Consider the following 13832-nt stretch of genomic DNA (forward strand, 5'->3'; position numbering starts at 1 on the left):
ACCCAAGCCATTATGCTCAATTAATATTTGACAAAAGAGATAGGAGCATGCAATGGAGTAAAGACAGTTTCTTCAATAAATGGTATTGGGAAAATTGGATAGGTACATCCAAAAAAAAAAAAAAAATGAAACTAGACCACCAACTTATACCATATACAAGAATAAAGTCAAAATGGATAAAAGAGTTAATATAAGTCAGGAAACCATAAAAATCCTTGAAGAAAACATAAGCAGTAAAATCTCAGACATATCTCATAGTTTACTGATACATCTCCTAGGCCAGTGGTCGGCAAACTCATTAGTCAACAGAGCCAAATATCAACAGTACAACGATTGAAATTTCTTTTCAGAGCCAAATTTTTTAAACTTAAAATTCTTCTAACGCCACTTCTTCAAAATAGACTTGCCCAGGCCATGGTATTTTGTGGAAGAGTCACACTCAAGGGACCAAAGAGCTGCATGTGGCTCGCGAGCTGCAGTTTGCCGACCACGGTCCTAGGCCAAAAGAAACAATGGAGAAAATAAACAAATGAGACTACATGAAAATAAAATGCTTCTGCACAGCAAAAGAAACCATCAACAAAATAAAAAGAGAGCCCACTGCATGGGAGAACATATTTACAAATGATACACCCAATAAGGTATTAATTTCAAAAATATATAGAGAACTCATACATGTTAACAAAAGGAAGACAAACAATCCAATTTAAAAAATGGGCAAAGGACCTAAATAGACACTTATCCAATGCAGACATACAGAAGGCCAAGAGACATATGAAAAAATGCTCAAAGTCACTGATCATCTGAGAGTTGCAAATTGAAACAAGAAAGAGGTATCCCCTCACACCTGTTAGAATGACTTTCATTAAGAAATCAACAAAAGAAAACCAAGATGGCGGCATAGGTAAACACCTAAACTGCTGCCTCGCACAACTAAAAGACAAAATGGACACCATCCAGAACCACAGGAAAGCTGGCTAAGTGGAAATTCTACAACTAGAAGAAAAGAGGAAAGCACATTGAGACTCAGAGGAGCTGCAAAAGGCTGAGGTACAGAGACTCACATGCGGAGAGGACAGGTGACTGTGTGCATGGGCAGCTGAGTGTGCGGCTGGCTTTCTAAAACAGGAGGGAGAAGGAAGCTCCCGACTGCACTGAACTCCAGTCCGGGGCGAGACACTGGGAAACCAGACTCATTCGGGGGGAATCTGGACTGTCAGGAAAAGAGAAAGCACACTGAGAGTCTGGAGCTGCAGAGGGAGAGGTCTGGAGGTGCACACACACAGATAGGACTGACTGCTGAGTGCACAGGAGGCTGAGTGCACGGCTGGCTTTCTAAAGCGGGAGGGAGATGGAAGCTCCCAACTGCTCTGAACTCCAGTTCTGGGCAAGTTTCCAGGAACCCCAACTCATCTGGGGAGAAACTGGACTGTCTGGCAGTGGGTGAAACTCAAGGGCGGCTTTCTCTCAGAGGTTCTTGCAGCGATTACCGAGGGACATTGAGACCCAGGGGCCTCATAGGGCAGGGCTGACGGGAAACCAAGGCTGTCTGCTCCGCCCTGAAACTCCACCCCATCCAAGCTGAGCACAGAGGCTTTTGCAATTTTGCAAGTCTTGTCTCATAAGAGTGTCTCCAGCACAGAAGTTCTCCCAGCGTAGACACAACTGATCCTCACAGCCAATTGGCCTGGAGGTCAATTCCTCCCAGTGATACCAACAACAATCAAGACTTAACTACAACAAGGCTGAGCACACAGTCCACAAAGGGGTGCACCAAGAGTGTCCACCTCAGGTAACTGGGGAGGCTGAGCTACTGTGCCCTAGAGGACACCTACCACACAAAGCTACTCTACCAACTCAGGGAAGCAGCGAAAATGCGGAGACAAAGAAATGGGTCACAAATGAAAGAAATGGAGGAAAGCAAATGACTGGATATAGAGTTCAAAACCACAGTTATAAGGTTTTTCAAGAATTTCCTAGAATAGGCTGATAAATTTAGCGAGACCCTCAAGGATATGAAAAAGGACCAACTAGAAATTAAACATACACTGACTGAAATAAAAAATATTATACAGAGACCTAACAGCAGACTAGAGGACCGCAAGAATCAAGTCAAAGATTTTAAATACAAAGAAGCAAAAAACACTCAGCCGAAAAAGCAAAAAGAAAAAGAATCCAAAAATTTGAAGATAGTGTAAGGAGCCTCTGGGACAACTTCAAGCGTACCAACATCCGAATTATGGGGGTGCCAGAAGAAGAGAGAGAGCAAGATACTGAAAACCTATTTGAAGAAATAATGACAGAAATCGTCCCCCACCTGGTGAAAGAAATAGACTTACAAGTCCAGGAAGAGCACAGAACCCCAAACAAAAGGAATCCAAAGAGCACCACACCAAGACACATCATAATTAAAATGCCAAGAGCAAAAGACAAAGAGAGAATATTAAAAGCAGCAAGAGAAAAACAGTTAGTTACCTACAAGGGAGCACCCATACGATTGTCAGCTGATTTCTCAACAGAAACTATACAGGCCAGAAGGGAGTGGCAAGAAATATTCAAAGTGATGAATAGCAAGAACCTACAACCAAGATTACTCTACCCAGCAAAGCTATCATTCAGAATTGAAGGTCAGATAAAAAGCTTCACAGATAAGAAAAAGCTAAAGGAGTTCATCACTACTAAACCAGAATTATATGAAATGCTGAAAGGTATTCTTTAAGAAGAGGAAGAAGAAGAAAAAGGTAAAGATAAAAATTATGAACAACAAATACATGTCTATCAACAAGTGAATCTAAAAATCAAGTGAATAAAAAATCTGATGAATAGAATAAACTGGTGAATATAATAGAACCAGGGGCATAGAAAGGGAGTGGACTGACAATTCTCGGGGGGAAAGGGGTGTGGGAGGTGCAGGAAGAGACTGAACAAAAATCATACACCTATGGATGAGGACAGTGCGGGGGAGGTAAGGGCATGGGGTGGGGTGGGAACCGGGTGGAGGGGAACTATGGGGGGAAAAAAGAGGAACAATTGTAACAACCTGAACAATAAAGATTTATTAAATTAAAAAAAAAGAGTTGAAAGAGCCCTGACTGGTTAGAGCATCATCCAGATATACCAAGGTTGTGGGTTTAATTCCCAGTTGGGCACATACAAGAATCATCCAATGAATGCACAAATAAGTGAAACAACAAATTGATGGTTCTCTCTCTTCCTCTCTCTCTCTACTCAATAAATAAGCTTTTTTTTATATAAAAAGAAATCATCAAAAGGCCAATGTTGGTGAGGATGTGGAGAAAAGGGAAGCCTAGTATACTGCTGGTGGGGATGCAGACTGGTGTAGCCACTGTGGAAAACAATATGGAGTTTCCTTTAAAAAAATTAATAATGGTACTCCTATTTGAACCAGTGATCCCACTTCTAAGAATGTATCCTAAGAAATCAGAAACACCAATCAGAAAGAATATACACACCCCTATGTTCATAGCAGCTCAATTTACAATAGCTAAGATTTGGAAAAAGCCCAAGTGTCCATCAGCAGATGAGTTGATAAAAAATGATGGTACATTTACACAATAGATGGTACATTTACACAAATGATGGTACATTTACACAATAAACAGCCCAAGTGTCCATCAGCAGATGAGTCGATAAAAAATGATGGTACATTTACACTATGCAGTTGTAAAAAACAGAACTCTTACCATTTGCAACAGCATGGATTGACCTGGAGAGTATTATGTTAAGGGAAATAAGTCAGAGAAAGACAATTATCACTTGATCTCACTCATATGTAGAATCTAATGAACAAAATAAACAGACAAATGAAATTGATCCAGAGACATAGAAGCATGGAACAGACTGGCGAATTTCAGAGGGAAGAGGGGGATAGGAGATGGGGTGGGGAGTGATTAGTAGGGTAACTTATATGCATATATGGACACAGACAATTGAGTGGTGAAGGTCAGCGAGGGGCGGGTGCAGGGTGCCGGTGGTCAATGGGAAAAACAAACGAAGGGAACATCTGTGAATCTTTCAACAATAAAGAAAAAAATAACCATGTACATCCCTCAGTGCATTATCCATTTCAACATTTTTACTGCATATGAAGCCATGTGTTTTTCCTCTGGGAACCAATATGAGGTCCCAGGTCAAATGCAACTTGTAGAGTCTTCTGAGGGCAATGGTGCAACTCAGTTTCTCCATCAAGCTGTTAAAAACCTGGTAGAAAGAACATGGTAATCTGAGTCCAGTAAGACCCCTGAGCCCTACTACCAGAAGATGACTGTTATTTGTTTCCTGTTCATTTTGGGGGAAGAAGGGGCAGCCTCTTTGAACTGTGTTTGTGACCAAGTCAGCAGAGCCAGTAATAAAATAGATGAAAGACAATGTTTCAGCTGTTTAAGTTCACACTACTCATTTTACAATGGGAAAAACAAAGGTCCCAAAAAGTGTAGCAATTTTCTCAGCATGAGCCAGCAAACACAGTGACAGGGGCAGGTCTACTGACTCTTAGACTAGAATTCTTTCTAATAGTCCTGAGCTGTGAAAATGAAGATAAGTCAGCCTGGCAGTTCCCCTAGCATCTAGAATTCCTAGACTAGACAAGCAGCATATGAGATTAGCTGTTAAATGCACTTTTAAATTATTTTATCTGCATGATGATGGTATTCTTTACAAACTTGATATTTCATGGGTAAGGGCCAATAGGGAGACACAAAGATGTTTCTAAAGCACCAAGACCATTCACAGAGTGAAAAAAAAGTTGGCTGTGGCTGATATATTTAAGGATTTTGACTTCTGTCTTCTCTGGACTGACCCCTCTTCCCACCCCCCCCCCCCCCGCCACCCATATGCTTTGTTTTTGTTTCATTGTTTCTCTTCTTTTGTATTCCTTTTTTTTTATCCGTCAGCCTGGGACTTAGGCCTACCCTCTTCAAGTCAATAAAACTGCTAATTATTCATAATATGGGAATGGGAGTGCACAGTGGCCAAAAAGCGTACATATTTTTCCCCTGCTATAGTCATTTAGCTCTCTACAATCTCAGACTAGTAGCTATTGCCAATGGCAACTCAATTAATCCTTTCCATCGTTCATTTCAGGGTTTGTTGTTCTGACATTTGCACTCTTGTTTTTGTTTGTTTTTTGGTTTTAACCTTTTGCACTCGGATGTCGAGTGTGACTCGACACGGTTAGCATTAGAATAAAGGAATTAGAAAAAAAGCAAGCGAGTGCAAAGGGCTAAACCCTTTTCTGATTGATGCAGCTGTTGAAGATGCTGCAGTCACAGCAGTGTGCATCTGGAACATTTGGCTGACTTGTTGAACCTTCCCCAGGGACTACTCCAGGGAGAAGAGGGGAGGGGTGGAGAGGCCAGAACAGTTGCCTGCAAATAGAGATGCCAATATTGTCTGGCCATTCTGCGGACCACCCTTGTAAAAATTCACCTCATTCTGGCTCTCAGTTTCCTCATTTGCTCATTGAAGACACGTGTTCTCCACTCAAAACTCTTGCTTCGGTGGAAGAAGAGAAGCTATATTGGCTGTGGGTTCTCTCATACTGCACTTTCTATATTGTTTTTTTTTTAAATATGTTTTTATTGATTTCAGAGAGAAGGGAGAGGGAGAGATAGAAACATCAATGATGAGAAAGAATCCTGCATAGGCTGCCTCCTGCACGCCCCCCACTGGGGATCAAGCCAGCAATCTGGGGAAGTGCCCTTAACTGAGAATTGGACCTTGACTACCTGGTTCATATGATGATGCTGAACCATTGAGCCACACCAGCCGGGCAGCACTTTCTACATTTTAAAGGGACCAATATGTATTTGTTGAATTAATTAATATATCAAGGCACCCTAGGGGGCCGTTTTACCCTGCACAGGGCAACAGCACTTCATAGGTGGACTTCATCATCACTTACATTGAGGCTGCAGACTTACTCCAGGAGTGGGGCTGCCTGTATCCCTCCCCATTCTCACTCCCTTTGGCTCCCTGGCTCCTGAGTTTCCTTTTCTTTTGGCGCACTATTGGATTGAAAACACAGCAGGCATGGTTTCATTCCAAACCCAGAACTATTTTAATTAGTTTAACGTCTGTTAAACGCTTTGAAGATTGAAAGCAACAGATAAGTACTGGATGATGTTATTAGCAACTGCAGTTAATTGCAAACATTTCTATTAATACTAGTTTCTGCCTCCTTTTACTTGCTCTACTTTCCAAGGTTCCCAAATTCTTCTCAGCCTCCCCCTCTCCCCTTCCCCCGTACTGGCGATAAAGGGTTAAATTGGGGCGGAGTCCAGTGATGAACGACAGCAGCAATCACCAACTGGAACGGGGCAAGCGGGAAGAGCTGGGTGGGGCCATCAGGCAGAGGCAACTCACACACCCCCAGGCTCCGCCTCGAGGCCGGAGGCCCCGGGTGGAACACCAAGGGGCGGGGCACCCAGGGCTTGGCGAGCCAGGTGGTTGGACGCCTGGGCAGCTGCTTGAGGGATGGGGCGGGGTTGTCTCGAGCCTCCTCCTTCATTCCCTGGGCCGGCCCAGCGGCCCCTCTCTCTCGCCCCTCCTCCTCCTCCCTTTCCCACCCCTCTGAGTGGAGCTGCACATGCGGCTTCTCCCTGCTCCGTCCCGCCCAGCCTCCGTCGCGCAGGAACGGGTCCCTGCAGCCCCCAGCCCATGGCAGGACGGTAGCCGCCTGTCAGGGGTCCTAAACGGCTGAGGCAGACGCGGCGGCTCCCGGGCCTCAGAGAGTGGGCGTCTCCGGAGGCCATGGGCTACCCCGAGGTAGAGAGCAGGGAGCCCCTGCCTGCAGCAGCGCCAAGGGAGCAGGGGAGTCAGGGCTGCGGCTGTCGCGGGGCCCGTGCCCGGGCGGGTGAAGGGAACAGCTGCCGGCTCTTCCTGGGCTTCTTCGGCCTCTCGCTGGCCCTCCACCTGCTGACATTGTGCTGCTACCTAGAGTTGCGCTCCGAGTTGCGGCGGGAACGGGGAGCCGAGTCCCGCTTTGGGGGCCCCGACACCCCTAGCACCTCTGGCACCCTGAGTAGACCCGGTGGCCTGGACCCCGATGGTCCCATCACCCGCCACTTTAGGCAGCCTTCACTTCAGCAGCAGCCGCTAGAATCTGGAGAAACAACTCTCCCACCAGACTCTCAGGACGGGCACCAGGTGAGTCACTTGGCTGGGGCGGCGGCTGTAGAGGCCCCCTCCCTTTCTGGGTACGACGGGGGCCCTCCCCCACCGGCCCCTGGGGCGACTCAGCTATCGCCAGCCACGTAGGAGGGCAGGACTGGGAGGGAGCAGGCGAACTGGAGAGAGGTTGCCCTGGGGCAGGTTGTCCCCTTTCCCTCGCCCAGCGCCCAGACTCCCTTGAGACCCGGGACTTGGAAGCTCCGGCCCGCGTCCGCCGCCCCCGGCTACGGGCTGCCTCGGGAAAAGTTGGCTGAGCTCCCGGCTGGGCCGCCGGTGAGGAGGTACGGGTGCTGCCCCTCTGGCGGACTAGCGGCTGCAGTTTGGCCCCTCTCCTCTTGGTGAGATTAGATTCTCTGCCTGCGGTGCTTGTTTTTTCGTGTCCAGAGTTGATGCCAGCACTAGCAGGCTCTCGTTTGGAATTGGAGCTGTAAACAGCTGTAATAACTGCTCCAGGGCCGTTGAAACAGCTTTTAATGATATTTCCAGAGCGGATCCTTGTGCGCTGACCAGAACGTGGGCTTGTTCACACTTACCTGCAATTTGAGACTGATTGTCCTGGGTGTTGTAGTGAGGATCAGCGCCCCTGAGGAATTCTGGTAGAAATATGCCATTTTGCTAGACAACTTCTGAAGAGCAATTTAAAAAAATCTATGGAAATAAAACTCCCATTCGGACTCTTTTTGGGGGAGTGGGGTGGAGAGGGTGGGTGTGAAGTGTCTTGCTGTTGCTAGCTTGAGAACAGGAGTCTACTGATGGAATAAATACTCTAGAGTAATCTCTCAAGAGCAGTTGTGTGTATTTGTGTGTGTTTCGCAATCTTTATGGTGTTTTTGCCCTTGTTAGCAGCTTCGGTGTTTGTTTTCTACTCTTTCTTCAAGTAAGTTTAGTGCACTTAAAATTAGTATCCTCTTGACCTCCAAATTTTGTCTTATGCGAAACTTAAGAGAAGCATCCAAAAATCCTTTTGAGGTGGTTAAAGAGTAATAGTGAATTTGTTCCTCTTGGGGAAGAGGGCAAGTTTTGATAATAAGTTTCTTGAGGGGAGAGTCCCGGGCCTTCTATATTTACTACCACATCAGAGTCATTGTCATACCCTATAAATGTTATTTGTGCTGGCATCACATTGATGATAATATTGTAATGTTAGGACTGACACATTTTTCTATGATGTGAATTGTAAAGTTGCCCTGAGCCTTAAAATATATTGCTAGCACACTCCAACTTATATAACAGCTTATCAAATAACAGAATCAGTAGACATGCTTCTCATACTTGAGACTTTAAACACTGTAGCTAAATGATAATTAACTAGAATTCTGGCTCCCTTTATCCACCACCCCCTCTAATGCCCAGTAGAAATACTTAGCAGCTAAACATTGATATTATGTGAAAAGATGAAGGAATTTAACTTTTTTAGTCAAGTGGTAGCCAAGGCTTTTTGGCATTCAGAATAGACAGACCCAGGAGGATTGGCAGGACAGCTGTACTCTAGGGCTTCTGTGATGATGTGGGACTCTCACAGGTCTATAATGGCATTTAGTTGCCTGTTGTTTGCATGGAACTTCAAATAGTCCTGCCTAGGTTTAAATACAGCTCCCTATCTTCTGTCCTTTATTCTTTCTGTTTTAATGTTTTGGAGCAGTAGAAGTATGCACACTGGCTCTTTACATTTGCTGACACCAATTTCAGTCAGTTTTTTTAGAGTTGTGAGTGGCCATGAGTCCATTTTGTTTTATTCTCTTGGAGAACACATAGGCTCTGAGGGGGGAGTGACTTGTCCTAGGTGTTGGTCTCTTGACTCCCAGTTAAGTTTCCATTCCCCTATATCATACTACCTCCAGAAGCCTTTTGGGGGAGAGTGGAGTGGATCTCCACAGTAGAATTTTTCCAAAATAGATGGATCAGTTCTATTCCATCTATGTTTTGGCCACGCTTAACTATGTATTTCTTGCTGAACTTCACTTTCAGGAGAATTGGAACATGCTTTGAAGGAATTTTAACCCAGGTTCAACTTAAGTTTATCTTGAGGATAGTTTTAGTATACCAAAAAGAAAAAAAAAAGTTGATTGACTATTAGAGTTAGTTGATACTGCTACATTTTGGGTAAAATTTCTAGTGCCCTGGTGCACCCTCTGCTGGCTTTGCAGGGACATTTAATTGCATATCTGCTGACAGTCAAGATTCTAAGTTATGCTGACAGATTCTGATTCATAAATAAGGAAGTAAACAGCCTTGTGGGATTTGGCCACGTAGGTCACATTTTTATGTTTTAGTTTTCTAACACAGACAGTTGTTGTTACAGCAACTCTTAGGTGGAGAGGAAGAAAGATAAAATAATACACCCTTCAATGGGCAGAACATTCAGGTTTCTCACCAGTTTATTTGCAAGGAGTGAAGGCAAACTGATGAGAATAAATTGCAGGATGATCTCTTGAGACCAAATGGGCAGAACTGTCAGAGGCACTTCATTTTTATAAGGCTATTCAAACCTATCCATGCTTATGATATAATAGACTCAGTTATAACCCAAGAAAGGGATCTAGAAATCACTGAAGATATATGTATGTCATCTCTCAATAAAAAACTTTTAAAACAGGATACACAAGGAAATTAGGGCAACCAGGATACATAAATCAGCAAATTTCTCCAAGGGAATTGTTATAGGAAAGCCTCCCCAGTGGGGACACAGCTGCTGATCATAAAAAGTGAGAGGGTCCCTTTGGACCTGGAATCATAACTCTCCTTCAGCTGGAGTAGCTGAGTACCTGTAGATTTGTCTGGATAGTTGTGATAATCTCAAGAGAAATATCAGTCTCTGAGTTATAAAATATACAATATTATTGTTAGAGTAAAAAATAAAAATAAAAATCACCGTTGATCAGTCTGTGAAGTTGGCCTACTTTTGATTGTGGTCCTCAAAGCCAAGAATTACGGTGGGCATCATAAAGGAAGGGTATTGAAAACAATTACAAAATAAAACCTTTATCTTTTCCATGTAAAAGACCAAAAGATTGAAAATTTATATTCACAATCATGTAGGAAATTCTGGTGGTTGCTCCTTAAGAAAAACCTAACAGCTGATAGAAGTCCCCAGAAACCCAATTAAATTAATCAAAAGGATGGAGGGACTTTCTGGTTATTTTTTCAGTCAAGAGAGGGAAAGGTTGAAGGAGGAATATAATGAAAGTCTACTAAACCATGAGAGATATGACTAAGTTTAATATATTGTGGTAATTTATCTATTTAGGTCAATAAATAGAAATCTTGATATGAGCCAGACACTATGTTACCTACTAAATATATTTTAATGCCTGAAAGATTATTTGGGTGAGGAGGCAAATAAAAGTAGTATCTTATTAAAATGATTGCCCCAAGAGATAATATGAATTGAAACGCTAAGGTTTAAGAAGTATTTAGAAAAATATATATGTGTAATTTAATAAGGGTTTGTTCGGGATTGTTGGGGATATTTGGAATATGTTCTTAATTATTTGAGGTGATGTTACAGAATTCAAATTTAACTTTTCACAAAACATCTCTTGTTTTAACTAGATAGAACTTCAGTTATCCAGATTTCAACATTATTTATTAAGATTGAAAATAACTAGGAATCATTAAATCAAAAAATATTCTTTAGGGGAGTGGGATCTAGGTAAAATAGTTTCCCATAGATTTAAATCTAGAATTTTAAGTATGAAATTCCAGGCTTTTGACTAACTGGCTCTGTTATACCTATCCCATTTTCTCTCTCAATAACTCTACTTTTTAAAAAAAATAATCGGCTTTATTGATATATAATTTACATACAATAAAATGAATATAGTTTAAATGTATAGGTCAATGAGGTGGTTTTAGTTGTTTTTTTTTATTATTGATTAAGGTATTACATATGTGTCCTTATTCCCCCATTGCTCCCCCACCCCCCTCAATAACTCTACTCTTGCAACCCACCCACTATATCCTGTCTTGGGATGATTTTGTAGTTGTTATGCCTGTTGATTTTGTTTAATATATCTTGTATCTTTATACTAGAACTCCTCAGAAATCTGACTTATTTTTTTTTTTAGTCTTTTTCTATAGTACCTGATGTACTACTTGTTATGTTTAGAGTACTTAAATATTTGTTGAGTTGAATATTATTTGGGGCCTTTTAGAGATGTTTATGTAAAACAAATACATTTTCTTTTTATGTAACAGGCCTGTTTTCCTCAGGTCTTTCTAACCCTGTGAATTGTCAGCTATGCTTAAGTGAATAAGTAGTTCCATTGGCAATGTTTCACTGACTTCTAGAATCATTAGAAAGTGAAATGGAGAAGAGTCCTAACCATATTACCTTTAAGACGGTGCAAAAGCTTTCTGTAATGTATCATTTGATGTTTTGTTTTAGTTCTCATCTTTCTTTCTGTCTTAGATCTTGTGAAAAATAATATGTAATCCTATCTAATAAAAGAGTAATATGCAAATTAACCACCACTCCGCCATGCCCACAAGCCATGCCCACCCAAGCCAATCAGAGCGGGTATGCAAATTAACCCCAACTAAGTTGGCTGCGGCCGCTGAGCGAGCAGGAGGGAGGCTTGGGTTTCCCTGGCGATGGAGGAAGCCAAGCTTTCCACACACCCTGGTGGGCCCAGGCCTCCACTCAAGGGTACAAAGTTTCAATTATAGAAGATAAATAAATTCCAACAGAAATGGCGACAGCCACAGAGCTGCAGAGAGCAAGAGGCTAGAGTTGCCCCCGGCAATGGAGGAAGCCAAGTTTCTGCAGCCCTGGCCGGCCCAGGCCTCCACTTAAGGCTACAAAGTTTCAATTATAGAACATAAATAAAATCCAACCAAAATGGCGGTAGCCACAGAGTGAGCAGGAGGCTTGGCTCCGCTCCAGGCTACAAAGTTTCAATTATAGAAAATAAATAAACCCCAGATACCAGGGTCTCCACTTGGGTCGCCGGGGGGCATGGCCAGCCTGAAAAACCACCACAGGCCCCTCGCCCAGGCCGCCCCACGCCCCAAGGGAACCCCCACCCTGATCCGGGACACCCTTCAGGGCAAACCAGCCGCCCCCCACCCGTGCACCAGGCCTCTAGCCTATCTAATAAAAGAGTAATATGCAGATTGACCATCACTCAAACACACAAGATGGCTGTCCCCATGTGGTCAAAGATCCTTCCCCTATGTGGACACAAGATGGCCACCACAAGATGGCCAGTAGGGGAGGGAAGTTGAGAGGGACCAGGCCTGGAAGGGAGGGCAGTTGTGGGCGATCAGGCCAGCAGGGGAGGGCAGTTGGGAGGGACCAGGCCTGCAAGGGAGGGCAGTTGGGGGCAATCAAGCCTGCAGGGGAGGGCAGTTAGCGGTGACAAGGCCAGCAGAAGAGGGAAGTTAGGGGTGACCAGGCCTGCAGGAAAGGGCAGTTGGGGGGGACCCAGGCCTGCAGGGGAGAGCAGTTGGGGGGACCTGGCTTGCAGGGGAGGGCAGTTAGGGATGACCAGGCCTGCAAGGGAGGGCAGTTAGGGGCACACAGGCTGGCAGGGGAGCAGTTAGGCATCAATCAGCCTGGCAGGTGTGTGGTTAGGGGGTGATCAGGCTGGCAGGCAGTAGCGGTTAGGGGCAATCAGGAAGGCAGGCAGGCGAGCAGTTGGGATATAGCAGTCCTGGATTGTGAGAGGTATGCCCGATCCCTCGGGCAGTCGGACATCCCTCGAAGGGTCCCAGATTGGAGAGGGTGCAGGCTGGGCTGAGGGACACCCCCCCCATGCACGAATTTTGTGCACCGGGCCTCTAGTTGATCTATAATTACCTTATAGAGATCTCTTTATATTAGAGAACTTTTGAATCCATTTAATCCCCAAGAACATTACCTTGCCATTCTTGTAGGGTGGCCCTCATAGAAGATCATTGTGCTGTTTTTTTAAAGATTTTTGTTGACTTTTAGAAAGAGAGGAAGGGAGAGGGAGAGGGAGAAAGAAACATTGATGGTAGAGCGAGATATCAATCAGCTGCCTCCTGCATATCACCTACCAGGGATAGAGCCCACAACCTGGGCCTGTGCCCTGACCAGGAATTGACCCACAACCTTTCTATGCATGGGACAATGCCCAACCAACTGAGCCACACTGGCCAGGGCATAGAGGACCATCTTTGTTCTACTCTATAAATACTCATCACTTAGCTCTTCATTTGTTTTCTTTTTTGAAAATAGAAATTCTATCTATACTAATAAAAGAGTAATATGCTAATTAGACCAGGAGTCCTTTTGGAGACCTTCCGGATGTCCTTCTGGACAAAGCGGGGGGTTTGGCTGGCCTGCAAACCACCCCCAGGCACTCGCCCAGGCTGCCCCACCCCCCGGCCCAGGCCACCCCACCCCCAGCAGGGACCCCCCACCCCATCAGGGGGCTGGCTGGCTTGCAAACTTCCCGAGGCCCCTCGCCCAGGCCACCTGCTCCCCAGCGGGGACCCCTACCCCGATGGGCATGTGGCTGGCCTGCAAACAGCCCTCAGATCCTTGCCCAGGCTGGCCATGCCCACCAGCGGGGACCTCCCACCTTGATGGGGGCGTGGCCAGCCTGCAAACGGCCCTCAGCCCCTCACTCAGGCTAGCTCCACCCCCAGCAGAGACACCCCTACCCCAATGGGGG

At 44.8% G+C, this 13832-nt stretch overlaps 1 protein-coding gene across 4 annotated transcripts in view; it reads left to right on the forward strand.

The window, feature by feature from the left end:
* Nucleotides 1-6601: 6601 nt before the first annotated feature.
* EDA (ectodysplasin A) overlaps nucleotides 6602-13832 on the forward strand; it is a 625000-nt gene continuing 617769 nt past the window's right edge. For all 4 annotated transcript variants that reach the window (XM_079764896.1, XM_079764897.1, XM_079764898.1 and 1 more), the window contains exon 1: nucleotides 6602-7167. In XM_079764896.1, coding sequence (XP_079621022.1) covers nucleotides 6772-7167 — 396 coding nt within the window. In that variant the 5' untranslated portion in view covers nucleotides 6602-6771. The remainder of the gene's footprint in view (nucleotides 7168-13832) is intronic.

The sequence above is a fragment of the Cnephaeus nilssonii genome (genome assembly GCF_951640355.1).
Source record: "Cnephaeus nilssonii genome assembly, chromosome: X".
Lineage (NCBI taxonomy): Eukaryota > Metazoa > Chordata > Mammalia > Chiroptera > Vespertilionidae > Cnephaeus > Cnephaeus nilssonii.